Source organism: Myotis nattereri (genome assembly GCF_964212035.1).
Source record: "Myotis nattereri genome assembly, chromosome: 3".
Taxonomy (NCBI): Eukaryota; Metazoa; Chordata; class Mammalia; order Chiroptera; family Vespertilionidae; genus Myotis; species Myotis nattereri.
Genome location: NC_138077.1, coordinates 196,743,106 through 196,756,802, shown reverse-complemented (window position 1 = coordinate 196,756,802; position 13,697 = coordinate 196,743,106). Strand labels below are relative to the sequence as shown.

Below are 13,697 nucleotides of genomic sequence, written 5' to 3'. Positions count from 1 at the left end.
GGCCCAGTGCTTCAGCCTCCCCCATCACCTGAGCTGGGCACTCTAGGGGCTCTGCTTTGTGAGCTGTGTGTACTGTCTTGCTGTAGTTGAGCCTTGATTGCTGTTAGCATTGCTGGAAGGAATTGACCTCCAGGCCAATTGGCTGTGAGTTCTAGCTGTGACTACAGTGGAAGAGATGCCATGCAGGAGACACTCCCATGGAGCAGGACTTGCTTCCGTGGGGCTTTGGTGCTCTGAGTCTGTCCCTTAAGTGTATTGCTCATGGATGTGTAGAGTTGTAATCTGGCATGGTCTGAAGCTGTCCGTTGGGTACACAGGCTCTGGGGCCCCTCTGGATGTACAAAATCAGCCACTGCCTTTGCCCTTCCTGGGACCACCTAACCAGAGATACAAAATGATCTGCAGATGGCTGCTACTTGTGTTGGGTTTAGAAGTACCCAGAAGAGGCCAAGCTGTGAGGGAAGGCAGGCTGTTGCTAGTGCCGGAAATGGAGCCTCTTATTGAGTGGTATGGGGCTTGCTGATACCAGCTGCTGCTTGCTTGAGAGATTTTAAGAAAGTCTGAAGCCTGAGCCAGGACAGGCCATTCATATGGAAAAGACTCTGAGGACCCTTGGGTGGGGCTGCAAATTGGGTAGGGTTGGAAATTGGGTGGGGTAGGGTCTCAGGGAATCACCAGGGTAGAGTGAACAGGGTGAGGCAGGTTGATGGAAACTCAGATATAGTGCCTGCCAGTCAGCTCTTCAGCAGGGGAGGCCTCAGCACAGGAACAGTGACCTTTGTAGCACTTTTGTCTAGGAGAAAGTTGTCTTGGCGTTCTTGTCCTGATGCCAATTTAGTTACTCCCCATATGTCCCTTGATACTTTCAAGCTGCTGCCCCAGCACTGGAGCTCAGAGGAAGTGAGTTTGAGTAATTCTGTGTGCCAGCCCTTTAAGAGGAACTGCCTGGGTCTCCAACAGCCTCCATGTCACTCAGCTACAATCCCAGCTTGTCTTTATAGCCCAAAGTTATAGGGAGATTTCATCACAGCACTGGAATCCTGGGCTGAGGGGACAGGCTATTCATATGGAAAAGGGGCTGGGAGCCTTTGCTCCTCATGGGAGGCCTCTGCAGCCAAGATATCCTCCTGATTGAAAACACACCACACATGGGTGTCGGAACAGCCGGTTTCACGCCTCTACCCTTCCTACCATTATTGGATGTGCTTCTTTAAATCTCTAGTTGTAGACATCCATTTAGCCAGAGTTCAGGCGGTCCTGCATGATGGTTGTTCTGTATTTTAGTTGCAATTTTGATGTGGTTGTGAGAGGCAGCGAGTCCTGGCATTTACCTAGGCTGCCAACTTGGTTTTCTCTCTCACTTTCATGAGTTCTTAACCCGTAATATGAAGATGCTAGATATGAGATTTACATGCATTATCTCATGCACTCTCTGTGATCCTAGTAAATAGATTGTATTATTATCCTGCCTCTCTGTGCCTTGGTTTCATTACCTGTAAGATAATTGCAACTATATCCATAAGGTTTTGTGAGTGTTGAATGATTTGATACCTGGCAGGGCGCTTGGTGGTGAGTAAGCACTAAATAATGACATTATATTCACCACCACCCTGACCAATATCCCTCCAAAGCTAATTTGTATCCCCACATGCTTTGTTGAGGGGATGAAATGCCTCCCTCCTCAAGCTGTCACAGAGGTAGAAGGGCTGAAGGCCTGGGTTCTGTTTCCCTGAGATCTTTATCACTTCCCCTTCCTGGCCTGGGCTGACCTTAGGGCAGGTCCAGAGACTCAGCCTGATGCTTGATCCTGGGTGGACCAAGTCAGAGTAAGACCTCAGCAACCCATATGGAGAGAAAGGGCAGTGAGAATGTGGGGGTGTGACTGGACACCAGGTGACTCAGAGGGCTCACTATCCAATGAGAATCTCCCAGTCAGATATTTAAATGTGCAGGGAGCACAGAGACACAGCACAGGGAGAGACCAGCTGGAGTCTGAGGTCAGGTTGCACTCCCAGCTCCACTCCAGCTTTGCTGATCTGTCTGAAGACCTCTGAGCCCACGGTGTTTCCATCTTAGAGGTGGGAAGGTGGGTGACTGTGTTTCCAGGGTCTCTCTACTCTGATCATCACTGGTGTTCACTTATAATGGGAGTCTGACCTCACCCTGAGGTCCTGTTGTGTGGCCCACTCAGAGCTGGGAAGTTTTGGCTGAGTGGGTCGAGGTAGCCATGGTTTGGAGGGACAGCCTCACAGGTTCTTCACCTGTCCTGAGATCTGAGCTGAGTTCTGCTCTTCCCAAAGGGATTTACCTGAAGCCCAAGACACCACAGGTCCTGGTCCCCTGTGCTGGGCCTGAAGAAGCAGGTGATGATCGGCACCAGGTGAGTCTGGGGGTGGAGTGGGGCCCATGGGTGCAGCCCCACCTGCTGAAACAGAAGGACTGAGGCTGTAGGTGGCCCTCACTCAATTCTCAGGGATGGGTGGCCAGCAGCAGGTGCAGTGGCTGCTTTAGGCAGCCCAGGTGCCAGTCCCAGCTCAGCTACCAACCACTTGGTGACCTTAGGCAAGTCCTTTCCTCTCTCTGGGCCACTTGTCCACATGTGTAAAGTGGAATGTTGGGCTAGATGACCCCCTGGGTCCCAGCTAGCCCTATAATCTAAAGATCGTGGACTCTGCACTTATCTTTTCTGTGGGTCACATTTCTCATCTGTGAATGGGAACATGTGTGTGCAGGAGCCTGGAAGAGGAGGCCAACCATCTATGGTAGGTGCATGTTTTGAGTATCATTTTAAAAATATGTTTTTATTGATTTTAGAGAGAAGGGAGAGAGATTGAAACATCAATGATGAGAGATAATTATCAATCCACTGCCTCCTGCATGGCTCCAAATGGGGATCAAATCCGAAAATTAGGCATGTGCCCTGCTGTGGAATCAAGCCGTGATCTCATGGTTCATGGGTCAACACTCAACCACTGAGCAACACCGGCCTGGCAATTTTGTGCATTTTGTTTGGTCTCATACTAGGTCCCTGAAGCAGGCTGGGCCTGGCCAATGGTCCATCCACAGATGAGAAAGTTCACGAGGGCTCCATGGATCTCTATGTGGCTGCATGGGAGGGCCGAGGACTTACTGGCCTAGGAACTCTGGCTCCACTGGCCAGCAGGCCGCTGGGAGGAGGAGGGAGGAGTGTCCTCAGTGCAAGGCCTTTCCAGGATGCTGGGAGTGTCCCTGGCAGAGCGCTCTGATGGACAGTCAGGGGTGAGCACCACCCTCATGGACTCGAAGGAGAACGAAGGGCACCCTGGAAGCTCCTCGATGAAGGATATCGTCCCCCTGGGGCCTGAGGAATCTGCCATGGAGGTGGTCTTGAGGAGGATCCGGGAGCTCTCTGATTCGGTGAGGGGAGAGGAGGGAGGCAGAGTGTGGGTCTCAGTCCCTACTTAGGTGGGGACAAAATATGACTTTGTTTTATTAGTCAGTTTACTAGGTCTTACTGAATAGCTGTGTTCCCTGGTGGCATGGGGTAGTTCTCCTGTCCCCTTCTAGTCCCCCACCAGCTCCTGGGATTTCACCCTGTGCCAAGCGATCCAGGTGTGGGTTGGAGAGTCCTGGCACCCATTTGGTCTATAAAGCTTGCTGCCCTCTTGTCTTCCTGTTGTAAAAGTTAGAAGATCAAGGATCAAATCCTACCATTGGCATGTAGTTGCTATTGACCTTGAGAAAAAGATTCATATTGTAGTGCACCTGACACCTGTATAATTTTTTAACCAGTGTCACCCCAATGTATTCACGAAAAAGGAAAAAAATAAAAAGAGATTTTAGAGCCACAGTTTCCTCTTTTCCTAACTGGAATAACAGTAGTACTTGCCACATGGAGACCCTGTGAGGATTCTCTGAAATGACACAATGCCCAGCCTATCTTGCCTGTCTCTCTGCCTTGGCAGGACCACCGAGACCCCTTCATGGTGGCCAACCTGGGAGTGTTGGCCCGCCGCCACCAGGCCTTCTGCCAGGCCCTGCCAAGGGTCTCGCCCTTCTATGCCGTGAAGTGTAACAGCAGCCCCTTGGTGCTGCGTGTCCTGGCCGCCCTGGGCACCGGCTTTGACTGTGCCAGCCAGGTGAGCTGGGCCCGCAGCCAGTTTCCTCATTCATAGGCCTGACGGTTCCTGGAGGGAAAAGGCCAGTTGCGAGGTGTCTCAGCAGCCCATTAACAGTGGCTGATGTGTGTGGTGCCCAGTTGTTTGTGAAAGAATAAATGAATGAACTGGGAGTGGTGCACCTTCCACTGGTCTAGGTGATGAGGGCTGTCAGCCTGAGCTGAGGAGTGGAGGGAACATGTGCTTTAATCCCCAGACCCCGTTCTGTCCTGGCCCAGCCATTTCACTGGAGCCTCAGTTTCTTGGCCTTTAAAATGGGTTCAACTATATGTTCCTCAGAGCATTCTAGAAGCTTAAGTAGCACAATATGTGCCCAGCACTGTGCCAGATGCACAGTAGGGACTCAGTAGGGGACAGCTCCTCATGCCTGTGGTTCCTGTGCCCAGAAAGCAGGGCAGCAGGGAGGCAGCCCCTTACTCTGGCTTTGCCCATGGCAGGTGGAGCTGGAGCAGGTGCTGGGCCTGGGCGTGGCCCCCTCACGCATCATCTATGCCCACCCCTGCAAGCCGGTCTCCTACCTGCAGTATGCTGCCCGCCATGGGGTGCAGCTCCTGACCTTCGACAGTGAGGAGGAGCTGACCAAGGTGGCCCAGCACCACCCTGGGGCCAGGTGAGACCAGCAGGGCTGCAGGCAGGTGGGGCCAGGGAGGAAGTTCTGGCAAACTGACTTGTGCCTCAGCAAGGAGATGAAGGCTGTTCCGTGGTGACTAGGGGATGCCCAACCAGCAAAGAGCAAGAATTAGTGCCAGGTGTCCCAGTGCCCTCCCTGGTGCCCACTCTTGTCAAATAAAGATTTCCTGTGTCTGCAGAGTCGCCAGCAGAGCCTGGCATTAGGGGACTGGAGTCAGCAACCTCGTGGGAAAAGCACTCACATAGGATTCAGGAAGACCAGGGGTCATATTTCTGACTTACTTGTTGCATCTGTGTGTTCTTGGGAAAGTAACTTAATGTCTCTGATCCTGTGACAGGAGGTCTGCTGAAGAGATGTTTATAATTTTATCTTTTCCCTGCTTTTTCTTGCCTGGGTAGAAGTCTGTAAGAAGTAGTGTAGCCCTAACTGGTTTGCCTCAGTGGATAGAGTGTCAGGACTGTGCACTGAAGGGTCCTGGGTTAGATTCATGTCAATGCCACATGCCCCAGTTGCAGGCTTGATCTCCATTAAGGGTCGTACAGGAGGCAGCCGATCAATGCTTCTCTCTCATCATTGATGTTTCTATCTCGCTCTCCCTCTCCCCTCCTCTCTAAAATCAATACAAATATATTTTAAAAAATTTAAAAAGTAGTGTGTTCCCTCCTTGGATCTCCATGGCTGGACAGTCCAGAAAACCGAGGCAGGGGTGGAGGGAGGCTGGAGGGAGTTTGGGTGGGGGCAGAAAAGCATTCAGGCCTGAGGTTCATGTGTCTAAGAACGCCTGTCACTTCACCTCCATTCCCAGGCTGGTCCTCCGATTGTGGACAGAGGATAGCCAGAGCCTCATCCGTATGAGCGCCAAGTTTGGGGCCAGCCTGGAGCTGTGTGGTCACTTGCTCAAGTCCGCCCGAGACCTAGGCCTGACTGTGGTGGGAGCCAGGTAAGAGCACGGACTTCCTGTCTTGTGAGGCAGGGCTCCTGGTCCCCACGCCTGTCCTCAACCTCTGACTCCCTGGTGCCCTGGGGTCAGTGTGATCCCTCTGGGCCTCCGGTGGCTCCCTGTGGTCCTCAGAAGAGGAGGTGGGTGTCAGCTGCTGGGCATGTGGGGCAGGCAAGGCACTGGCCTTGGGTGCAAAATTTAAAGGGATGCTGAAAACTTTGTACTGAAGATAAATAATGTTTTAATACAGTATTTAAAAAGTTAATGCAGAAAAAATCCATGATGAGAGAATATGAAATTTTAAATTGAGACAGGATTTGCATTGCTGATATTTCTTTTTCCTAGGGATCCAATTACTGTTAACTAATGTTGTCTTTAAAGTTGTTGTATTTTATTCATCATAGATATTTTTGCATCAGCAGGTTTCATCTCTTAATGGGTGTGTATAGGAGGCAACCAATTGAGGTCTCTCTCTCTCACTCGCTCTTGCTCTCTCTCTAATATATATAGATGAGAGTCCCGGTGCACAAAATTTGTGCACTAGCGGGTGTGTCCCTCAGCACAACCTGCACCCTCTCCAATCTGGGACCCCTCGGGGGATGTCTGACTGCCTGTGGGATCGGGCCTAAACTGGCAATCAGACATCCCTCTCACAATCCGTAACTTCTGGCTCCCAACTGCTCGCCAGCCTGCCTGGCTGATCACTCCCTAACCACTCTCCTGCCAGCCTGATCGATGCCTAACTGCTCCCCTGCTGGCCCAATCGCCCCCAACTGCCCTCCCCTGTGAGTCTGGTTGCTCCCAATTGCCCTTCCCTGCCGGCCTGGTTGCCCCCAACTGCCCTCACATGCTGGCCTGGTCTCCCCCAACTGCGCGCCCCTGCCAGCCTGATCACCCACAACTGCCCTCCCCTGCCGGCCTCTTGTGGTGGCCATCTTGTGACCACATCGGGGTGGCCATCTTGTGACCACATGGGGGCGGCTATCTTGTGCGAGGGCGTGATGGTCAATTTTCATATTACGTCTTTATTATATAAGATAGTGCATGAAGGTTACTCATGTTGACTGCTCAGTGCTTTGGTTTCCCCTTGAATGTTGCACCTGAGGAGCGTCCTCCCTCACCTCACCCCATCTGCGCCTGATTGAGTCCTCTGTGCCCCCTGGTGGATTGTTTGAGATATGAGGTTCAGGTCACATGCACTCCAAGGAGGAAAAGTAGAGGAACCCCTGCTGCGAGGCTTGGGGAGGGGTAGCTAAGAGAGGTGACTACCACACAACCACGAGAGCCCAACTCACAGTCTGTCATGTGTTGTGTGTCTCTGGGGTCCCCATGTGCACAGCCAAGGATGTGGTTCCTGTGGGTGCCCACAAGCTCCATGTAGTCATGCGTGTCCCTATGTGTGTGACCATACTGGTTCACATTGTGCCTGTGTGGCTGTTTCCGAATGTGTATCTCCTCCTGCTGACCCTTGCGTTTCCTCGTGTGTTTCTGCACCTGTCACTGCACCTGTGCTCAGCTTCCACGTGGGCTCAGCCTGCCAGAATCCCCACAGCTTCGCACAGGCCATCGCCGACTGCCGGCGGGTGTTTGAGATGGGCCGTGGGGTCGGGCATGACATGAGCCTCTTGGACATTGGAGGGGGCTTCCCCGGAGTGGAGGGCTCTGACCCGGAGTTTGAGGAGGTAAGAGGGGAGGAGGAGAGGGCATCTGGGGGCCGCAGCCTGGGTTTATTAAACAGAGTGTGAGTTTGTGTACAAGGAGCTCTTTAAACTCAGTCCTGTGCTTGCATGTAGCTGGGCTTTGTGTTGGCTGAGAGGTCTCTGACTCTAAATGCATGGCATGTGCGCATATACGTGTGTATGTGTGTGTGTGTGTGTGTGTGTGTGTGTTTGGCGGGAGCATGCGGTTCTGAACCTTCTATAGGCGTGTTGGTTACTACCCCTGCTAAGGCTACAGTCAGATAGAGGCTTCCTTACTGTATCTCCCACACCAAGGGGACAGTTTCCCTTTGCTGATCATGTATTGATTTCGATGTTTCCAAGTCAGATCTCATGGTGCTACAGCCTGGTCACTAGGCTTGTGCCCTCGGGCACTTGTCCCCTCTGGGCCACAGTCTTGACCTGTTTCCTCCCCTGCACAAGGGGATGCTGACACCTTCCCACAGAGCTGTCAGGGGAATGAAGAGGGAAGATGCAGGGAAAGACCCCGCACAGGGACTGGCCTCACAGGGCTCGGGTCTGTCCCCACAGATGGCGAGAGTGATCAATGCTGCCCTGGCCCAGGACTTCCCCGAGGGGACCGGCATTGAAGTCATTGCGGAGCCAGGCCGCTTCTATGCGGCACCTGTCTGCGTGGCCGCTGTCAACATCATCGCCAAGAAGGCTGTGCTGCAGCCAGGTGGGTGGGCCCGGACTGGGCAGGGCGCGCTCTGTCCAGGGGTCCCCAGGCCTTGTGGGCAGGAGGGGCAGAGGGTTTGAGTTCCACCTTGGGTTCCTCATTCAGGGGAAACATGCTTTCATTTAGCTACAGGATAGAGCCTGTTAAAAACATACTGTGTTGTTCTCAGAGAGCCTGGAGGGAGGCATTGAAGGTCTTTATTCTTCCTGTGTCTGGAGGGGAAGTCTGAGGGCACAGCTCATGGGCCACAGCCTCCCCTGCTGGTATGCACCTTACTGTTTCCAAGCAAGCATTTTCTAACAGGCACGGAGTTTTAGAACCTAAGTTTAGTGAGTAAATAGTATTTCTACAACAAACATATGAAGGAAATATTGTCGGTACCATGGCCTGGAGTTTGAGGGTGACATTTGTAGGGTAACAGTAAATGATATTGAGTCAGCCATCTCAGGAGAGTTTTTGATTTTTGGTTTTTTGGGGGACAGAGTTGGGTGGGGTTGCTGTCCTCACAAAGGGAGCTAAGAGGAAACTCTAGTTCATGATGAGCTAGAAGAGACTCACCCTCTGGGTTAGTGTCCTTTACTTTGAAATGTTATGACCATCATATAAGTATTTCTAAATAATTTTTATTTTATTTTAAAAATACATACTTATTGATTTCAGAGAGGAAGGGAGAGGGAGAGAGAAAGACAGAAACATCAGTGATGAGGGAGAATCCCTGACTGGCTGACCCCTGCACATGCCACACTGGGGATCGAGCTTGCAACTCAGGCAGGGTGCCCTGACCAGGAATCGAACCATAACCTCCTGGTCATAGGTTCATGCTCAACCACTAAGGCATGACAGCCGGGCTCTAAGTCATTTTAATCTGTTTGCTTATCCTTTGGACAAATGCCCTGCACACACCTTTGTAACCCTAAAGGCACGTGAGTCCACTAATTACATTTCCTCACAAAGCATCTCATTAGAGAATATTGTGATTTGGGGCATATGATTTCAGCCATCATTTAAGAAAAGCCTGAGTTATGCATATTATGGCTTACCATTGTTGTCTTCACAACAGCATGAGCTGCCAGTGATTAAGGATCTATTATGTGAGCAAGTACTGTTTTACCTCATTTCTGCTCAGCCCTCCTGTGAGGCAGTTTGGGGCCATTCCCATTTTGCAGGCAGAGATCTGGAGGCTCAGAGAGAGGAAGTGACTGTCCAAGGCTGCACAGCTAGCTCATGCACAGCGGCGCCAGGTCTGTCTGACCGAGAGGCTGGTGCCCTTGTGTTTGCAGACATGCCAGCCTCAGGGCTGCCATGTCTAACCCACGACCAACTGGCTTAGGGACAAGTGGGGCAGTGGGCGCAGGAGGCTGGATCAGTGCAGGCAGCTGAGAGAGAACAGGGACAGGAGTGACTCACACCAGGAGAAGATGGTGGTGGTGGTGGTGAGGGGACCCAGGGAGAGAAAACCAATTATCAGAACGATCTGGACATCTAAATGCTCAAAGGGTATGGAATGGCCCCAGTGCCCACAGAAACCAATTGGAAAGATTAAGGAAATGAATGTCGAAGATTGGACTAGGAGTGGTTGTTCAGAAAGTGGTTGGTAGTAGTTCATGTCCTAGAGTCTGGGGCTGTAGGTGAGCATCAGCTCAATGTACTTCGGAGTGTGATGGAGCTGGGGAGAAGTCGCCATGTGCTCAGTGAGGCATCAACAGAGGCAGAGCATTTAGAAGGAGATGACAATTACGCTGCTCTCTGACTGTGAGAGCCGGGCACTGACAGGGGCACTAATCCCAGCCCCGCCCCATTCTCCTGTGTAACTTCTGGCAAGGCTCAGTTTCCTCAAATGTAGAGTAGTGTTCATTGTTCCCACTCAGAGTGTTGTTAGGAGGATGAAATGATTTAATATGTGCACACAGGTTGGAACAATGCCCGGGTTACCTGTACAATCATTGTTAGTGGCAGTAGCAGCCCCAGCACTCTGATGAGGTGCAGGTGGGGCAGAGGAGCCGTGGGAGCCCAGAGAACAGGCCCGAATCTGGCAGGGGATCTGGTGACGCTCCTGAAGCAGGACACAAGGGTTATCCAGTGCTGGGCAGAGGGCCTGGGCCGGTCCTAAGGGTGCGGACCTCACTGTTGACCATCAGTGGTGAGACCTGGCTGAGCACAGTCCTGTCCTCTCCCCTCTCCCAGGAGGCCACCGGAAACTGTTGTACTATCTCAATGAGGGCCACTATGGCACCTTTCGCGTCTTTCTCAGGGATCATGTCCCCAGGATGCCAATTGTGGTGAAGGTAAGGGGACCCTTGTGTGACTCTGGCACCTCCCAGACCCTGATAGCAGTGAGTTCAGCCCCTTTCCCTGTGAGGCAGCGATCCCTCTGCGAGGTGCAAGGGGGCAGGGTCTTAGATTACACATGGCTTTGTAGATTGTCATACCCCGTGCGTGTACAAGGATGTGCACAGGCAAGCCTGCTTGTATTTGCATGTACACTTCTGTGTGAGTGCATTTTTGTGTGAGCATGATGACTGACACCTGTGCAGGCAGATGGGTAGATGGGTACATGGTCCTGTGTGGGTGTGTGTGCACATCTGTTTGCCTCTGCGTTTCCATGTGATCTCTCGGTATGCACTGTGTGTGTGAGTGTGTGTGTGTGTGTGTGTGTGTGTGTGTGTGTGTGTGCAGAACCCTTGAATGCTGGAGATGCAGGAGTCCTAGGAAATGGAGGTTCTCCAACTTGCTTCCCAGTAGACTCATCTGGGAAGCTTCCAAGGACCCTGATGCCGAGCCGAATGCCCAGGCAATGGGAATCAGGCCTCTCCTGGGTTGGGATTTGGCATCAATCCTTTGTTAAACCTCCTCCAATGGGACTCCAATGGCTGCTGAGTTTCACCCACTATTTTGAGTGATTATTGACTGAAATCTTTTGCTTTTATAGATGGGAACGGAGGCCCCATGTGTGTGGCCTTGAGAATTAGCAGGGCTAGGATGTGTCACTTTAGCGAATATAAGCTCCACGTGGGCCGGTCAAGAGCAGTGCCTGTCACATAGGGACTGGCTGGTGTGATGGACTGCCAGTGTACTTGCTGGTGCCTGGGGGTGCTCTGCTGGCCGAGGGCATGGGCTGGGAGGGTGGGTTGGAGTAGAAGCTCTTCCTTCTTTGATTCCCCACACTGTGTCCCTGCAGGAGCTCTGCTCAAAGCCGCCCCTCTTCCCCTGCATCCTTTATGGTCCCACGTGCGATGCCTTTGACACGTTCTACAATGAGGAGGTGCAGCTGCCTGAGCTGGACGTGGGTGACTGGCTCATCTTCCCCTTCATGGGCGCCTACAGTTCAGTCATGAGCTCCACCTTCAATGGCTTCCCGCCTGCGTCCATCTGCTACATGATGGGACCTGAGCTCAGGTATCTGAGGAGAGCTAAAGGACCTGAACTTGGCCCAGGGAGCTGAAGGCTAAGCTCTGGGTTCCCAGGTCCAGGAAATATAATGACACCCCCCCCCCCCGCCCCCCCCCCCTCCCGCTGACACACACACACACACTGGCCCCAGAAAACATCCAACTGACATACATTGCCTGTGGGGTTGCTTGTTACACCCATTACCCATATAAGTCCAAGGCAGCCCACCTGGGCAGCTGTGACAGCTCTGATGTTTAGACCCCTCTGTGTCCACAAGCTGACATCCTAAAAGCCCCCGTAACCCTTAATTCTTGGCCAAGGCCCCACTCTGCTCTGACCATTTGTGGGTGTTCCCGGCTTTCCTCATTCGAAGTCCCTTCCCTACCAGCCTCAGGCTCCCCCACAGGCTCTGCCCAAGGGTCTCCTGTTAGCCCAATCTAGGGTTCACTCCCCATGGTGATGGGGCTTCTAGAACACCCCTTTACTGGTACAACCTTTCCACAGGAGCCTGCTGGAGACTGCGCCTTAAGCTGGGACATGGCAGAATGGAGGGGTTCCAGACACTTGGTGCGCCACCTGGGAAAGCTTGGGCGGAAGTGGGGGTGGGGTGGGAAGAGACATGTGGGAAGCAGAGGTTTGGTTGCTTCAGAAATGATGAGGCAATTTTCCCCAATGTTGGCCTGAAACAGAGGTGAGCCCTTCTGGGCAGATGACTCCACACTTAGGATTCTTACCCCCTGAGCCCTGGAGTGGGGTAGGCTTGAGAAACTGGTGTTATTCTGTTCGGGTCCAACCCCAGCAGGCCCAGGGGTTTCCAAAGGTGTGGATGGAGTCGTCGAAGAAGAAATAACACAGAGACAGGGTTCAGTTGATCAGCAGCCTCGCCAGGTTCTCTAGTCAGTTTCTCCAGCCAGGTTCTGTAGCCAGGTTCTGTCTCTATTCTCCTGTTACATCTGTATTTATACCAGTTGATATTAATCCTATCCATTCTATTCCAAAGGTTAGGGCGTTTGTTATCTCCATTCCAGGTCACTACTCTATTGTTCTGTTAAGATACAAGGAAGTAACTGAAGGAGATTATCCTAAGTAAAGATTATGTAGCTTAAACATGATTGTTCATAGTTAAAAGTGATCAACTACGCGCCTAGCACTTAGTTAAGGGGTTTTACTGATTTATTCTCTTCCTTAGTCCTGTTAATCACTAACTCCAGGGAAAAATCCCCACCTGGGCAAACAGCTTTTCTCTGAGAGGTGACCTTGGTTTATACACATAGGGCGAAGTAGGGGAGCAAACATATTAAGAAGAGTATGCCATATACACCAGGTCCCTTGAAACATATGCTGTGCAGATGTTTCTTCCTTGCAGCGACTATGTCAAGCAGCAAGGATGGACCGGCTTCCGGCATTATTACAACACTTGCGCCCAAAGGCCATAGCCTAGAGTGTGAAGCAACCTGCTTTGGCCAGGACCTTGAGATTCTTTCATTCCTCTTTTTATTTAAAATAATATGTATCTTAAAAATTGATTTTGAGAGAGAGAGGAAGGGAAAGGGAGAGAGACAAACATTGATGTGAGAGGGGAACACCCATTGGCTATCTTCTGCATGCCCTTACTGGGGATCAAGTCAGTTCACAACCCACGCATGTGCCCTGACCAGGAATGGAACCAGCAACCTTTGGGTGCTCAGGAAAATGCCCAACCAACTGAGCCACACTGGCCAGAGTTCATCCCTCCTTTCATCCAGTTAGTGACCCCTGAGTTGTTCTAGAAATATTCACGTGAACTATAGGCACCCATTCTAGTGCCAAGAACACCTGGTCTGGAGTCAGAACTGTAGCAAATCCAGGCTCCACCACAAACTGGCATTGTGGTCAGAGCCTCAGTTTCTCCATCAATGGCATGAGAATGATATTTGTTAGTACCCTCCTGGCATGGCTGTTGAGGGGATTAAGTCAGATAACGCAAATCCTCATTCAGGTCAGTTCATGTCCAGAACCCTGCCTCAGGTTGGCCTTGATCCTGGACCTTTCCTACATAGAGACCACTCCCTGCCCCCTTGGTCTGGGCATCCTCAGGGGGCATATTGCATCTGGCCATACAGGTATTGGGCCAGGCATGTGGGTGACTGGCCTGGCTTTGGCCTTAAGAACCCCCCAGTTTGAAAGGTGGGAGGACAACGAA

General features: G+C 51.8%; 1 protein-coding gene across 1 annotated transcript; it reads left to right on the top strand.

Moving 5' to 3' along the window:
- Window positions 1-3,213: 3,213 nt before the first annotated feature.
- On the top strand, window positions 3,214-12,044 carry LOC308515588 (antizyme inhibitor 2-like; the record flags this gene model as incomplete). The annotated part of the gene is made up of 9 exons (XM_081086096.1): window positions 3,214-3,396; window positions 3,945-4,118; window positions 4,595-4,767; window positions 5,594-5,728; window positions 7,245-7,410; window positions 7,978-8,125; window positions 10,310-10,410; window positions 11,304-11,521; window positions 12,020-12,044. The coding sequence occupies 9 exons, from the start codon at window positions 3,214-3,216 to the stop codon at window positions 12,042-12,044; spliced, it is 1,323 nt and encodes a 440-aa protein (XP_080942222.1).
- Window positions 12,045-13,697: the final 1,653 nt, after the last annotated feature.